The following is a 16,609-nucleotide window of genomic DNA, read 5'->3' as shown; positions in this document are numbered from 1 at the left end:
AGGGTCTGTCTGTCTGTCCGGGTTGCCATGGTTTCTTCTGTGGCACAATCACACTGAGCCAAGGTGTTGGCAAGAAAAGCTGGGTGGGAGCCAAACCAGGCCTGGAGGTTGGACTGGAGCCATCAAAGCTCTGCAGTTGCCATTTCCTCCCCTCCTTCCTGTCCCTCCGTCCTTCCTCCATGTCTGGCCTTCCTTAACATCCTTCCCCAACCCCTCCTTCCCTCCCCCACTCTCCCTCCCCTCCTTTCCCCCTTCCTTCCTTCCTTCCTTCCTTCCTCCCTCCCTCCCTCCCTCCCTCCCTCCCTCCCTTCCTTCCTTCCTTCCTTCCTTCCTTCCTTCCTTCCTTCCTTCCTTCCTTCCTTCCTGTATTTCCTGCCTGCCTGCCTGCCTGCCTGCCTGCCTGCCTGCCTGCCTGCCTGCCTGCCTGCCTGCCTGCCTGCCTTCCTTCCTTCCTTCCTTCCTTCCTTCCCTCCCTCCCTCCCTCCCTCCCTCCTTCCTTCCCTCCTTCCTTCAGGTCTCTTCTTCCTTCTTTCTTGTACTCCCTTCCACTCTTCCGCCTCCTCCTTTCTTTCCTTCCTTTCCTTCTTTCCTTCCTTTTTTCTTCCTCCCTCTCTCATGTCCCTCCTCTCCTCTCCTGTCCTTTCCTTTCTAACCCTAACTGTGTCCTCTCCTGTCCTTCCTAACCTTAACTCTAACACTAACACACTAACACTAACACTAACCCTTTCCTGTCCCGTCTTTTCCTTTCCCTTCCCCCTCTTCCCCTCCCCTTCTTTCTTCCCCCTCCTTCCCTTCCTTTTCTTCCCCTCCCCTCCCTTCCCCTCCCCTCCCCTCCCTTCCCTCCCCAACCCTTCCCCCTCCCTTCCTCCACTCCCCCTTCTCCCTTCCCCTCCTTCCCTTCCCTTCCCTTCCCTTCCTTCCCCTCCCCTCCCTCCTTCCTTCCCTCCCTTCCCCTCCCCTCCCGAACCCCAACCCCAGCCCTTCCCCTTCCTCCCCCCTCCCTCTCCCAAGGCAAGGAGAGCCTCTACGCTCACAGCCTTTGGGAGAAATTGGGTGCCCCCAAACACCCTGGGGAGCCACCAGCATCCTTGCTGGCCATCTCCTCCTTTCCTTCTTTCGTAAGTATCCTCTGGAAATGAAAGGGCGACCCCCCCCCCCAAGAAAACGACCTGGGCAGGGGAAAGAGACAGGGGCGACAGGGAGTTGGCCCCTGAAGGGTGGGCCCGGTTCAAGAAGGGCATCTGGGGACCGGTCCTGTTCAGGACGATGGCTGTTTGGTGGGAAAGGAGTGGTCTTGGAGCCAGTGCGGTCTTGCGACGAAGCAGGGCATAAGACAGGTAATAAAACCGGCAGTGTAAGGAGAACGAAGCTGAAAGAGTCTGCCAGTTTCTCCCTCAAGAGGACAGCACCTGAACCTTGCAGCCCCTCAAGCCTGCACCGTGTGGCCATGAGGACTAGACCCTTGTGCGATTTTCTACTTCGTGGGCAGAGTCGAAGTCCACCCATCTTAGAGTTGCCCTGTTGGACAAAGACTGGCACATTGTACGTGGCACAGACCACCTTTTCTTGCCTTGTGCAACGGAGAGCTGTTGCGCCTTTGGTGCTGGGAACTGGCGGCCGAGATTTTTCTCCCCTGGCACGGAGCCTCTTTGCTCTGGGAACACAGTAGGGTGGAAAAGGTGCCTTTTCCTGTCTGAGAAAGAGGCCAAGGACAAGCTGTCTGCATTTTAAAGGCAGCTCGGGCGGGGTGCTTGGGCAGAAAACAGGCTTGACAGTTTGAGGGAGGCAGGAAAGCTGGGTTTTGCAGACGGTTTTCTTATTGTTCTGTTTTTCCCTTTGTAGAAAAAGAAAGCGTGAGAGAGAGAATGTTTCTCCACACTGTGGGCAAACACTGCATGCTGAGAAAGTCAAACACTGAACGTAGAAAAAGATAAAATCTCCTGGGAATTCATGGACACATCCGTGTTGTTTTTGTGGCAACGGTGCTGGCGAGGTTGATCCCTGGCTTTTTCCAGGAAGTGTTTTCAACGTCCCAGTCTAGACTACAGGTTTGTATTTCCTTGTGGTCTCCCATCCGAGTCTTAATCCAGCCTGAGCTTGCTTAACTTGGAGGCCCAGGGCCTGCTGTCATAAGCTGAGGACGGGAGCAGAAGATTAGCTTCTGGCCATCCTTTTCACCAGTGCATCCAAGGACTCCATCCATCCGTCCATCCATCCTCTTTATATAGCCCTGGGCGGCTAAATAAATCAAATCAATAAATAAAATTGCAGCACATGCCTCCCCTAACCGTAAATGCAGCCCCCAGAAAACCATCACCGAATTGTAATTTCAAATGCAGTAGATGGAAAAGCACGTAGAGAGCAACTGCATTAGCTCTATTTAATTTGTTGCATTCCATTTTAATGCTAAGATTAAAAAAACAATTTAATGTTTGTTTTGTTCCCCCTGTCCTTATTCAGTGGGGGCCAAGACCCCAAAACATGGCATTCAGAAGGTAAGCGCAACTTTTGGCAGCCCCTTAAAATGTTAGCATTATGGAATATGTATTTATTGACAATCTGTACTGTACTGTATTTACCACAATCAAAGAGAGAGAAAAAGCAAACTGGCATCTCTTAGAAGTACAAGAGTAATTCAGTGAGTGATTGTGGGCTCCTACATCCAGCAACATCCACTGTCCGGGGTAAACTGCTTCTTAGCCTGGAGGTTCTAATCAGCTTTCACGGTTAACCTACATGTAATGGATGGAGGAGAAAGAGGTTTGCTTGTAGATGATCGCACTGATTAAACTGCAGCTTGCTCCCTTTTGGTGGCAAGTGACTTCAGATGACAAGTTTGGGGTGTGCAAAAAACTCAAGGCCCAATATCTGTTTAGCGTTCAAGCCTACAGGAAAAGCATGCCATGTGGAAAGTCTTCCCCTCTCAACCTGGCCTATGTTTTGAAAATCTAATCACTAACAGCTGGGAGATGGGAGATCTGCAAGAAAGGTTCTTTGCCAGCATGCAAAGAATACAGCGAAAAGGTGCCCCAAACGTTCTACATACAGGATACAGGTCGTCCTCATTGAGTGACCACAACTGGGACCGGCAACTCGGTCATTAAGCCAAGTAGTTGCTAAGTGAAACCGCAACCGTGCTTATGATCTGACTTCTGCTTTCCAGACCCGCAAAGGTGATAAATGTGAGGATTGGTCGCAAAGTTCCTTTTCCATCAGTGTCATAACCGCAAACGGTGCCTAACTTCTGTTCAATGCTTATTCCCCCAAAGTGTTTGTCCTCCTTGTGTGTCAAACTTTGTAAAGTGTTGGAAAATCAGTGTTGTACAAAAACAGTTTCCCCCTCTCTGCAGGTTTGAGTCTACTTCCTGCACTCCCAGTCTGGTCCGGTCCATGGCGGAAACCATTTTTGGCAATGGGAGTGACCAGTGGGTGTGTCCAAATGACCGTCATCTGGCCCTCCGTGCCAAGTAGGTGTCTCCCTAATTTTTCTTTCCCTAAATGAGAGATGTTGACAAGTGGAATGTGTCTGAACCTGGTTTTCTAATCCATTCATTTAAACTTGCTTGTAGAATTGTAGACTGCAAGGCTGGACGGCTCTCATAGATCATCTAGACCACCCTGTAAGGAGGGGGTACGTTAAATGAAGATTTACTGTATTGCAGGGTTTCCCCGCTCTGACAAGTTTCAGAGGGGTGGACTTCAATTGCCCTTGCTGGCTGGGGAATCCTGGAAGTTGAAGTCCATACCTCTGAAACTTGCCAGGGTGGGGAAAGACTGCGGGTTGTCGTGATAAACCAGCAGAGAGGGCAGAATCTATTCGCCCGAATATGCGAACAGAATACGTGGCTGCATTTCCAGAACAAGTTAAGCTCAGTTCGGATGAACTTCAGCTGGCGTTTTTGTAGCACCGAGTGGGGCAACGTGCTGGCAACCGGCAAGCGGTGATGAGCTTCCTCAGAGATTCGACAGCCCCTTCCCTTTCTGACCCCAAGCCACGCTTCCTATTTTTCTTTATTTCCTAGGCCTTCCCTTCACTGCATCCTGATTATGGATTAGTTTGAAATCATGGATGTTGTTTGCTGTTTGGATTCGGTGGTTTATTGCGTTTATTATAAACCACTTTGATCTAAAAAAAAAAAGAGAAAAAGGGGCAGCGAATGCTGTGTGGAAAGGAACAGAGACCCCAGCTGGGTGGAAAAGGTTGAAAGAGGCTTTCCTCATTCGTTCCTTTGCAGGCTCCACAGCGGTTGGTCAGTGCACACTTTCCAAACAGACCGCCAGAGAAAGATGCAGGCTTTGGATTCGAGGGAGATGGACGTGATCCTGGCGGTCGTTCGTCGAGCCGAAAAGCTGGAGATAATCGAGCAGCATAGAATTGGGTACCGCAACTCCCCTTCCCCCCCCCGGGTTGAACGATGACAAACGCAAAATCAGACCTAAGTCAGCCTAAAGGTCATTGCTCTGCTTCCCCAAATAGCTGACCAGAGGCTTCCGGCTGGATGACAAATGGCAGAGCTCGGATAGAAATGGCTTCTGGGCTAGAGTGCTTCTGAACGTGGAGCCTCCCTCTTGCTGCTGGTACCTTTTTTTTTGCTCAGGAATAGTAGGTTTGGCCCTTTCCGGGTCTCTCCTAAGTCAGTAGATCTTGAGGTCGCTTCTACAGCTGTGTTTTTTTGCAAGATGAGCTGGGAGTGTTGAACTGTGGTTTGTTGACTAAGTCATAGTCAACCAAGTTGTCTATGTTGACCAAGTTGTCTACTTGGCTCCATTTTGTGCCTTGCAATCATAGGTCCCTTGTGCACACCCCAAAGACCTTTCACGGGGACCTCACAGTGCGAATAATACACATTTGTGTCCTTCCTGCGATGTCATGGCCCACATGAGGTCACTAGTGAGGTGGCTGTATTATTAACATCCCTTAGCCTGTTATTTCCTCCTGCTGCTTTAGTTCTCTTTTTATAGTTTTTCATGTTTTTAATAATTATTACATCTTGGCTTTATGTAATGACTGTGCGCCGCCCAGAGTCACTTTTTGTGAGATGGGCGGCCATATAAATTTGATTAATAAATACATAAATAAATCCCTCCCCCCCACGCCTTTAGAGCTCATGGAAATCTTCAACAGGAAAGGTTTTCATTGGCTATCTTGAGTCCCCCCCTTAAAAAAAAAAATAAAACTCTGAATCCAGGTATTTTTGTCCCAGAAGGCATCCTTCCTGCCTCTGCGTTAGGGGTTCTCCTCCATTTTCATGCCCCATTCATAACTTTTATGAGCCTCTTATCATGTTCCCTAGACAACTATGTCCTTTGAAAATGGAGCCGTGTCCCATTTCCTCCCCTCACCCCACTTCCTCCTGCTGTTGTCCTTCCTTTTTCCCTCTAATGACAGCCAATTTTTAGATTGCAATCAATTACGTGCATCTTTATTAACCTAGTCAACCATACAGTGGGCTTGAAAATATGCATTTCCCAGCCAAAGGCCACTGGCGAATCTTTCTCTTGTCGTCCAGAGTCTATTTAAAGATGAAAGGCCAAGCGGGGCTCTGTAGAGTTTTTCCACTTTCTGGAAATAATTAAGATAATAATTGCAAAGTGCTCAGCAGGGTTAATGCTCTGCATTCCTTGAGCCCTTTTTTTTTTTTTTTAAATTGCAACCTGGATGACAATTCTCAAACTAATTACAACCTTAGCGCAAAGAGCCCTAAGATTTGCTGCTGGAAAGTCTTTAGCCCTTGATGCTGTAGCTACTGCAAGACACTTACCTGCTTTCCAGCTCTTTAAATCCCAGAAAGATTGTGTTTGGGGATGATGGACTGACTCTAATGCTCTGCTTGGCAGAGTCCGTTGCAATAATTTCTTGGCTAAAATCACCAGATTATTGGCTGATTCTTTCCTCTTTCCAGTAGCCCATAACCCTTTGTTGTGGTCTGGGTCTTTTGGTGAGTCATAGATATGTGTGGGCCTGCTGGATTAGGAAACCTTTTAATTTCCAAGGTTGGTGGCATTAAATTGCGCAGGAGGGATTTGGGAAAAGTAGCAGAGGTTAGCGTTGGCCTGGGTAAGTAAGCCGCAAAATCTTGCACGCTTACCAGTTGTGCTGAAAGCTCCCGTAGGACGCACGCCCAGATGGGTTGTAGAGGAAGACAGCTGTTGATCTGCATCCTCAACACGCCCACGTTACGATGGGTTGTATGTTGTGTTTAAAAGAAAAGGAATGGGCCTGTGCACTGCAAACCCCCTCTGACTTGAGACCAAGACAGGCGCTTCTCTCCGTAGCTGGCCGAGTCGCTCAGTGGTGGCTCGTTGCGTAGGCTACCATGGCCATGTTCACACTTTCCTCTAAGCTGCCCATCCACCAGACCCCACGTGGTTTAAAAGCACACATGATCCCAACTCAGATGATCCCCTTCCTGCCTCCTTGTTCTCTATCTTGCTTCTGGAGTGTGTTGCCATGTTTTGCTATTCCAGTGTTCCAGCTGCACAGTTTGCCCTCGGTGAGCCCAAATCAGACCGTAATAAATTAAGGTGATCTTACGATCTGCAGGACAACACTCAAAGCTTTTGCCAATTGTTGATTTCTCCCAACAGAGATGTATTCCATTGGGAATGTGTAATGGTATGTGGGAACGGCGTTGGGAGACAGGAGGAAGAGCCACAGACGCGGCGACCGGCACGTAAAAGATGCCTCAGCCCGCAGAAGGAGGGAGGGTGTGAGCCACGTTTCGGAAGGGACCCTCCCTAGTTTTCCGGAGAATAACAGGAGAGGGGAGAATACTTTCAGTCTTGCAAGATTCTGCGAATGGAGCCTTGCAATCAAGGCAGAGCGAGTCCTCGTGGCTGTGATTCTTGTCTGGACTACCTCGCAGGGCTAACAGAATGAGACTCCCCTCTTGGAATCCCGGCAGAAACGCCAGGGAGTTTCGGAGGTTTCTGTTAGGTCTGCAGCACTATGACAGGAGCCTGCGGATCGGAGTCTGTTCTGATGGAGCCTCTGTGTTTCAGGCGCCTGGTCGAGCGGCTGGAGAACATGCGGAAGAATGTTTTGGGCAACGGTTTGTCTGAATGCCTTCTCTGCGGGGAAGCCCTGGGGTTTCTTGGTAGCACTGCTGTGTTTTGCCAAGACTGCAAAAAGGTAAGCCCCCTTTTCCTCTGGCTTGAGCTGTGATCCCGGGAAGCCGAGCCTTTACGTGGTTCTTTCGTGCTTTTGAAACCTCTTCTGGAGTTTTTTGCAGTCAAACCCACCCACTTCTCCAGCTCCTGGAATTCCTCTTTCCTCCCACCCTCGAACGTTGTGGATTTCTGTGTCCAGCTCCACACTTCTGATGTTGGCTTTGCCAGCCCGGAAGGACCTTTTGGCAGCCCCAGATTTGCCAACTGCACATTTCCCAGCTGCTTTGGGACAACTTTGACGGGTTGATTAAGTGCCATCCAGTCGTTTTCAACTCTTAGCCACTGCATAGATTTTTCCCCATGATAATCTATCCCTAACCTGTTCGTTCAGTCCTTTCATCTAGCCAAACATGGCATTGTTTTCTTGGCACAACTTAGCTGACCTGGAAAAAGCAAAGCAGAATCTAACCCGGTTAACTCTCCGATGGGAGATGGCGAGGAAACCCCAAGGTGGTAGCCCGGATTGGAGAGTCGAGAAGACCTCCGAGAAGAAGGCAGGGGGCAAACCGTGGACGTCCCATACAATCCCAAGCTTGACCGAAGGCCTGGTTCTCTTAGAGAGACGCAAAGAGCAAGCAAAGTGAGAGAGCTGTATCTTGGATCCGTAGCCATCCAAGCTTCTGCCTGCAGGGAGCCGTGTTTCAATGGACTTGTCTCCTTTTGCATTCAAAGTCTTGCAGACAGCACTGAAAGAACGGAGGGTCGTGGCAGGTCTGCAGGAGTGTCCCCTTGAGATTTGGAGTAATAAAATGGTTCTCAAGAAGCCTTGCTTTTCCTTCACATAGCTGCTCATCGTTGAACACACGGATGGCTCAGGCTTTGCTCATCCGCCTTGGTGTGGTTACACGTTTATTAAGATCTCCGTTTTCTCAGCCAACCCTCCCCATCCACTTAGTTCAGTAACAGCAGAACCCTTCATGGTGAAAGGCCTGGGGAAACGTTTTCGTGCTCTCCAATTATTGAGAGAGTTGCCAGCCCGCCCTCCCTTCCTTCCTTCCTTCCTTCCTTCCTTCCTTCCTTCCTTCCTTCCTTCCTTCCTTCCTTCCTTCCTTCCTTCCTTCTTTATATTTTTATTTTTATATTTATATTTATATTTATATTTATATTTTTATTTTTATTTTTATTTTTATTTATTTATTTATTTATTTATTTATTTATTAAATTCCTCCCTGCCCATCTCCCCCCAATGGGGGACTCTGGGCGGTTTACACAAAACATTAAAACCATAAATACCGATAAATACATAACATTTAAAAATTTATAAAGATTACTAAAAAAGAGGAAGAGAATCCAAGAAGATGAAATTGCTCGCTTAACACAAATAACCAAAGAAATTGTGAATATGTAGAGGGACAGAAAGGAGAATAAGGGGAAATTTATCCTATTGCCAACTTTCACGTAACATTTTTAATCATAATTTTGTCAGTTATTTACTTATATGGCTGCCCCTTTTGTGACACACAACTCTGTGTGGCTAACAACAGTAATAAAAACAATACAAGAAAAGTCAGGTGTCCATTCCAACAATTGCACCCATTCATCCATGCCAGGGTTCTTCAACCTTGACGACTTTAAGATTGTGTGGACTTCAACTCCCAGAATTGCCCAGCCAGCATGGGGAGTTGAAGCCCACACATCTTAAAGCACATTCGCTGGGAATTCTGGGAGTTGAAGTCTGCACATCCTAAAACTGCCAAGTTTGAAAAACACTGATCTAAACCCAGCAATTCTTGCTCCTCGAGTGGTTTCTGGCTGACATGTACTCAAGCCCAAACGATTCTGAATTTTATTTATATCCTGCTCTTAGTCCTAAAGAAACCTGGACACAGAGAATTAGGAAAAGCAACAGAACACTGAGCTGCCAATGGATAGACGCTCCTACGGATGACGCCATTCCTCTTTGGAGGAAGCAGCCTTACGCAGAGCGCAGGAGGGACTAAAATAGGAAGCCGAACAAACGAAAGACACAAGATGAGAAAAAGTCAAGGATGTGCCGTTTTATGCCCAAATCATTCACTCTCCTGCTCCGTACGTTTCTGTCCTTGCAATCCATCCCAGTTTCCACCACATCTGTTCACCATTCCATACAATCCCTCTTGTTTTTGGAGTTCCTCCCCTCTCTTTTTTACACAATCTCATCCACCGGCAGTTTTTTCCGTCTTCCTCTCCACCCGTTCGCTCTTTCTTCATATCCTGGTTTTCTTCTGTACCGGTTACTCAGTTTTGTATCTGATTCCTGTTAATTCATCATGCGGCCATATCGAGCTGTCCCTTCTTGCTTGATCACAGCCCCTTCTGAAACCCCCCATTCTCCCTGCCTTCAATAGGGATGTCCTCCTGATGTCGCCAACTCCCACTTCCGTACCACAAGATGGGCAGAAGCATGCTCTTACTCATGGGGATTGCTGCTGTTTGCACTGTCATTAAGTCCTTGCAACAGATCGCATATGGTTAGCCCCGCGAGGTAGTCCAGACCAGAAGCACAACCAGGAGTACGAGCTCTGTCTTTATTGTAAGGTCACATTGACAGACTCTTGCAAGTCTGAAAGAACCTCTCTCCCCCCTCGCCTTTACAGCCCGAGAAACTAGGGAGGGTCCCTTCTGAGATGCTTCCCACGTTCCATTCCTGCCGTGGGCTCAGCTGCCTCTTCTCTGGCCGTTGCCTAGTCTGCGGCTCTTCCTCCTGTCTCCTGAGGTCATTCCCACAGACCATTACACACACACCGCCACCACCTTTCTCACGCCCCAGGCAGTTTTCTCCACGCATTTTTCCATCTGCAGTGAGCATTCACCCACTTGCTGTACTTACTCTTTGTGTATAACTTGCAGTAGTTCAGGCCATTTTACCTGACAAGGGCAACCATCTTGGTCATGTTCAGAGCCATTCTCTTCCTTGCATCACGAGATCTCTCTAACATTTGCTGCAAATCATGTGGGGTCTCAGCCAACAACATAACTCCTTCTACATGTATCCCTAAATGTGTTCAAGAACCCAGGAGAATCATGCAATCTTGTCTTGTCATCTGCTCGGCTGAGGACCGCTCTCTCAGCCTTCCATGTTTTCTTCCAGCTGCGTGACCATTAAAAACCTCACCGTCAACGTGAAATACACACATTAAATCATGCCATTTTCATCTGCTCCAGAGCGTTTGGGGGCCTGGGGCTGCATCTTGCAAATGCCTGGCTGAACAAATGTGCCAATTGTGGTTTATTTAATAACCTCAGTTAAGCAAACCATGACTTTATATGATGTGCGAGATGGCCACAGGTTCAGGGCGGCTATTTGCCCAATCAGTTGTAAAGAAAAAAACATCCATAGGTTACCTTCAGGTGAAGAAAGAGCAATGTCAGAGCGCACACCCGTCTGTGCAATCCGCCAAGATGGACCTAAGCTTCCATCACTAAGCAATGTGGTTGTTAAGCGAGTCACCCTGAATCCCATGGTAGTTAAGGGAATCCGCTTCCCCCGTGGATTTTGCTTGTCGGAAGCTCCCAGGGAAGGTCGCCAATGGCCAACACGTGGCCCTGGGAAGCCGCACCCCGTCATCAATGCTTGCTGGTTGCCAAGCGCCCACAGTTTTCTCACGGGTCTGCAGGGACACTGCAACAGTCATAAATGCGGGGACTTTTAAGTCACTTTTTTTTCCCAGCGCTGTTGTAACTTTGAATGATCACTAAATGAATGGTCATAAATCAAAGACTGCCTGTGTGCAAAGGCAGGAAAACTGGAATTTTGGGTTCAGAATAAGGGGAAAAAATTACTTTGGGACAGGGACTCAGCTTTCAGTATACTCCAGCAGCATTCCCTATAATTTTGGTAGATCGTTTCCGAAGATCCCAGTTTTGTAAACGGCAGAAATATTGACTGCTATTTTAAGCTAAGTGTAAGCACACCATCATGGGATTAGTTTCTCAGGCTCTGCGTGAGCAGGCCACTGTGACATACTAAGCAAAGCATAGTTAAACGTCCTGGCTTAAACTAGACTGCGGTGTGGGCTGCCTGAGTCCCCCCCAGAATGTCTGGGCGTTACAAGCGGCATTCCCCATGCTGGCTGGGGAATTCTGGGAGTTGAAGTCCTCAAGGTTGAGGAACGCTGGCCTGGATGACTGGGTGCGTAGCTGTTGCAGTAGATTCCTTGGGAGTTGAAGTCCCCACAGCTTAAAGTTGCCAACTTTGAAGAACACTGATATGGATGCTTAAAATAGTTTATAGTTGCTTAAGCCCGTCGCTTTTGGAATATGGATTTTAGCAAGCTATACAAATACTGGCTTGGTCTGGAGCCAACAGGAATTTTGCCCTCCTGGTTTAAAGCCATGCGCAAGTGATGCAGTCTACCCCAGATCGAAATGGGTCCCTTTAAACGATTTTTCTGAAATGCCACCCTGCCCGCAAATCGGTGGCCCTTTGTACACCCACCCAGCTTACTGCTAATTCTCTCCTTCGCCTCCCTTCTCTCCCCAAAATACCCCTTAGGGCAACCTTCAGACTAAAGGAATAAAGATGCTCCAAGTATTTCTGAGGCTTCGATTGATTTTGCCAGAAATGTGGGCAGAACAGAACATCTATTTTTGGTGTGGCTGAAATAGCTTAAAAATGAACCCCGCCATTTGTGCCAGTCCAGATTCCTTTTTACTGTATGTTCTAAAACAGTGTTGCTCAACCTTGGCAACTGTAATATGGATGGACTTCAACTCCCAGAATTCCACAGCCAGCATTGAGATTGGGGTTTCAAGATGTGCTGTTCAAGCTCTTTTGAAGAAGCACAAAGAAACGGGCAACATTGAGGACTGCAGACGCAGTGGTTGGCCAAGGAAACTTAATGCAGCAGATGGAGGACACATCATGCTTACTTCCCTTCGACATCGGAAGATGTCCAGCAGTGCCATCAGCACAGAACTGGTGGAAACCAGTGGGACCCAGGTACACCCGTCTACTGTCCAGAGAAGTCTGGCCAGAAGTGGTCTTCATGGAAGAATTGCGGTCAAAAAGCCATACCTCCGACGTGGAAACAAGGCTAAGCGACTCAACTATGCACAAAAACATAGGAACTGGGGTGCAGAAAAATGGCAGCAAGTGCTCTGGACTGATGAGTCAAAATTTGAAAAATTTGGCTGTAGCAGGAGTTCACCGAAGGGCTGGAGAGCGGTTCAATAATGAGTGTCTGGAGGCAACAGTGAAGCACGGTGGAAGTTCCTTGCAAATTTGGGGCTGCATTTCTGCAAATGGACTTGGAGATTTGGTCAGGATCAATGATGTCCTCAATGCTCAGAAATACAGGATCCTTATCCATCATGCCATACCATCAGGCAGGCGTGTGATTGGCCCCAAGTTTATTTTGCAGCAGGACAACGACCCCAAACATACAGCCAATGTCATTAAGAACTATCTTCAGCATAAAGAAGAACAAGGAGTCCTGGAAGTGATGGTTTGGTCCCCACAGAGCCCTGATCTCACCATCAATGAGTCTGTCTGGGATTACATGAAGAGACAGAAGGATCTGAGGCAGCCTACATCCACAGGAGATCTGTGGTTAGTTCTCCAAGGTGTTTGGAACAACCTACCTGCCGAGTTCCTTCAAAAACTGTGTGCAAGTGTACCCAGAAGAACTGATGCTGTTTTGAAGGCAAAGGGTGGTCACACCAAATATTGATTTGATTTGGATTTCTCTTCTGTTCGCTCGCTTTGCACTTTGTAAATTGATAAACATAAACAGTTACAATATATATTTTTGAAAGCATTCTTACTTTACAGCATTTTTTCACACCTGTCTAAAACTTTTGCACAGTACTGTATGTATCGATAGATGTCACTTTATTCTATTTTATTTTAACCTACTTCTATCTTAGATTTTTAGCTTGATGCCTTAGTTTTAGACAAAGAACGTTCTGGGTTTGTTTTGATCCTGGAGACGTAGCTTACAGTGGTAACAATAATGATAATGATCTTTTTAAACTTGTATTTTATGTTTGGTCTTTCTGTTCTACTTTTAAACAGTTTGTTACCTGTTTTATCCTATGCTGGTCTTTGATGGACCGGCTTGGGTGAATGCTCAAGAAACGAACACGGACAGGGGAGCAAGTATTCTGGAGAAGGTGGTCCTGCCGCTGCTGCACCCCTGTTCTTTGGGGCGGTGGGCAAGCTTTGCGGCCGGGACCCCTCTGAGCCGGCTCTTTTCAACCTCCCAGGGTTGGTCAGCATCGTATCGGCACCATCCGCGCTTGCTGCGGTTTCAGCCAGCGGCGTCAAATTGACAGCCACCGTGCGGGAAGACTGCTATTCTGTCTTGTTGAGGATTGATTTTTGATTCTCTTTTATCGAGTGCTCCATTTTATTTTATTTCATTTCATTCCTCCTTTTTGGCCTTGCAGACCTTTTGAAATCTTCTGAACTTTTTTGCCCGGCAGGCTCACTCGGGTTTTCCATATAGTTGGAAAAACACAGGCTGGTTCTTCTTCTGCTGACTGGTACCGAAATCAGAGGGGTGGCGGGGAGACCCTAAAGGGTGCCATCAACTTTGTGATTCCTGCTGGGCATGATCAGGACCCAGGTTATGGGCAATCCTGCAATGCTCAGCCAAGTCCAGGTTTAAATAGCCCATCCCGCTATTTAAACCTCCCACAATGCCCTGGAGTGAGGGGACCTCAGATGCATTATGGGAAAATGTTTTGGGGTTGAAGTTCCAATGTTTAGAAGGAAGATCCATATCCGGTGTTTAGAAGGAAGGATGGACATGGCCCTTTCTGAGTCTGTGTTTCTCGAACCCCCAACATTTGAGGGCTGGTGGGCACCTTTGGAGTTTTGAGTGTGCAGTTGTGGGCACCCTCACTCTCAATGGGCACCCTTATGGCTGCTGCGGAGGGCAAGGTTAGCCATAAACCCACTGATTTACTAGGTGAACAAGTTCTCCACCCTCCCCAGATGGTCTTTGTCATCTTTGGGGCCTGTGTTTACAAAAATAAAAAGTTGATGCGTGTTATTTCTCATTTATTTGTGTTTAATAAAATAAGTCAAAGAAAATTGGTGGCATTGCAGCCTGGAGGTAGACATAGAGGAGCCCACAGGGACATAGATGGGCACCGTGTTGGGAATCTAAACTCTACATTTTGTGTTCGATTGGAGGGCTCCGCAGATCCTTTTAAACCCTGGGTGATGAGAGAATTGGAAAATTGGGGGGAAATCTGTTCTTGCAGTCGCTTTTTCTAGCTTTGCCCTTCTTTGTTTTTCAGAACACAAGGCGCATTCCACAAGTTAGAGATTGATGCTTCCTCCCGCCCACTCCACCAGCATTTTGAATGATTTATTTTCTCTCTGTCTCCCCAGAAAGTTTGCACAAAGTGCGGCATAGAAACACCGGGTCCCCACAAACGGCCAGTTTGGTTCTGTAAGATCTGCAGTGAACAGAGAGAGGTGAGTTGGGATGGGACCACAATTCTAGTACTAATGGTTGGTGTTGTGTTGATATCTGCATTTGCTGTTGGTCAGTGGGGATTATTTATAGGCAGGGGTTTTTTTACACTCCTTCCTGGTTGATTTTCCTCCCAGGAAGTTTTGGGAGATAATAGTCAATGACCGAATAGTATCAATAATACCAATTAGAATTCACGGGCAACCTGTTAATATGACGGTTATCCAAGTTTATGCTCCAACCACTGATGCAGAAGAAGAAGTTGACGAGTTTTATGGTCGTGTTCAGTCTGAGGTTGACAGGTCATGCAAGCAAGATGGGTTGCTTGTAGTTAGAGATTGCAAAGCCAAAGCTGGAAATTTTAAGGAGGAAAATGCAGTTGGATTATATGTCTTCAGAAACTGAAATGAAGCAGGAGCACAGCTTAACCATTTCTGCCACTCCAATGATTTCTTCACTGCTGTCTTCAAACAACCAAAGTGATGTCTACTAGATCACCACTAGATGGAGTACACAGAAATCAAACTAACTATATTATAGGTAGAAAGAGGTGGAAGAGCTCATTTGTAACCGCAAAGATGTGCCCAGGGGCTGACTGTGGAACAGATAACTAACTGCTGATGTGCACATTCCCAGTTAAACTAAAGCAGAAGAACAAAGCCAACCTGTTGCCACAATATAATTTTGAACATATACCCACTATTTTCAAGGAGAGCATCAGGAATCGCTTTGAAGTTCTGAACTTCATTGATAGAGAACCAAGGGAATTATGGAATGAACTTAAATAAGTCATTAAGGATGAATGTCAAAAGAGACTGCCAAAAATGGAAAAAAACAGAAGAAAGCAAACTGGATGTGAGAACAAACCATGGAAATTGCAGAGAAGAGAATCCAAAGCCAAGAAAAACAAAAATCTCAGGAACTTAAGAAAGAATTTCAGAGAAATGTTAATAGAGAGCAGAAGTGGTATTACAACATTTGTAAAGGCACTGAAGATAGAAACAGACATGGAAAAACAAGGAAAGTCTTTCAAAAGATCTCTGAACTCGGAGGTTCCAGCTTCGAATTGGGATGCCAAAGGATGTCAAAGGACAGAGAGTGACTGATTCAAAGGAGATCAAACAAAGATCAAAGGAGTATATTGAGACACTGTACAGATGTCAACATCCAAGATACCTTAGAAGGTATTTCCTACTGAAGGGCCAAACGGGGTACAGATCATCCTGGAGAAGTCTATCTGGGTGATTACTAAGAGTCAACGCCGACCAGAGGGCAGATAATTAGTTTTGTGTTTGCTCGTTTCTCCTCAAGAAAACCATGCAGGAAAGTGGATTGGAATGTACCAACTTTATTTATCAAAATATTTATAGCGTGCTTATTATCCTAAAGATTTTAGGGCCTATGATAGTCCGTAAAAAGTTTAAGATAAAATAATAAAGTGAAAAAGAAGCACGAGAACCAAATGACCCTGACTGAGTTGGTGTGGGCTTGAAGCTAAGAAGGGTGAGGCCTGATGAGTACTGGGGCGTGAGACCACCAGAAAGTCTTGGTGTGGTTCTGGGCACCACATTAGGATACTGACTGGTCAGGACAGGTTCAGAGGTCAGCAGTAAAGGTGATGCAGCGTCTTGAGGACGTGTCTTTTGAGGACAGGCTGGAGGATTGGGGGGAAATTCTACCTGGCCAAAAGAGGAAGAGGAGACGTGGTGGCCACGTTCAGAGGCACATCTTTTTTGGGGGAAGCTTTCTGTCTGTAGGTTCTCCTCCAGCAGAAAACAACCATCACCAGCTTAAATCCAATTCATATGAATTTGGGCCAAGAACAAAAAACCTCCAGAAATTATTTGATTACCATTTCTCCCCCTCCTTCCTCTTCTCCATCATCATCATCATCATCATCATCATCATCATCAAATTTAAAAATCCCTAACACCCGAATGGGACCCAACCAGAAAATCCCAGGACTGTAGCCTAGACTGTACTGTACTGTACTGACATCGCTAAAGTCACCAGGCGCCAAACCCAACTTGAAG

The 16,609-nt window shown here is 46.9% G+C and overlaps 1 protein-coding gene across 3 annotated transcripts in view; it reads left to right on the top strand.

The window, feature by feature from the left end:
* Positions 1 to 16,609, top strand: part of RPH3AL (rabphilin 3A like (without C2 domains)) — a 31,262-nt gene that overhangs the window by 1,465 nt on the left and 13,188 nt on the right. For 2 of the 3 annotated variants that reach the window (XM_088152463.1, XM_088152464.1), the window contains exons 2-6: positions 1,843 to 2,048; positions 3,351 to 3,467; positions 4,236 to 4,379; positions 7,003 to 7,132; positions 14,492 to 14,578. In XM_088152463.1, the coding sequence (XP_088008589.1) occupies positions 3,391 to 3,467; positions 4,236 to 4,379; positions 7,003 to 7,132; positions 14,492 to 14,578 (438 nt within the window). In that variant the 5' untranslated portion in view covers positions 1,843 to 2,048; positions 3,351 to 3,390. Of the gene's footprint in view, positions 1 to 1,067; positions 1,543 to 1,842; positions 2,049 to 3,350; positions 3,468 to 4,235; positions 4,380 to 7,002; positions 7,133 to 14,491; positions 14,579 to 16,609 lie in introns of those variants that run through there. The other variant, XM_007430008.4, reaches the window with a different exon arrangement.

The sequence above is a fragment of the Python bivittatus genome, unplaced genomic scaffold (genome assembly GCF_059951505.1).
Source record: "Python bivittatus isolate LINGU-HERP-01145 unplaced genomic scaffold, Pbiv_v1 ctg000690_np1212, whole genome shotgun sequence".
Lineage (NCBI taxonomy): Eukaryota > Metazoa > Chordata > Lepidosauria > Squamata > Pythonidae > Python > Python bivittatus.
Note: the sequence above shows the minus strand (reverse complement) of the source record. Positions and strands in the feature narration are given on the sequence as shown.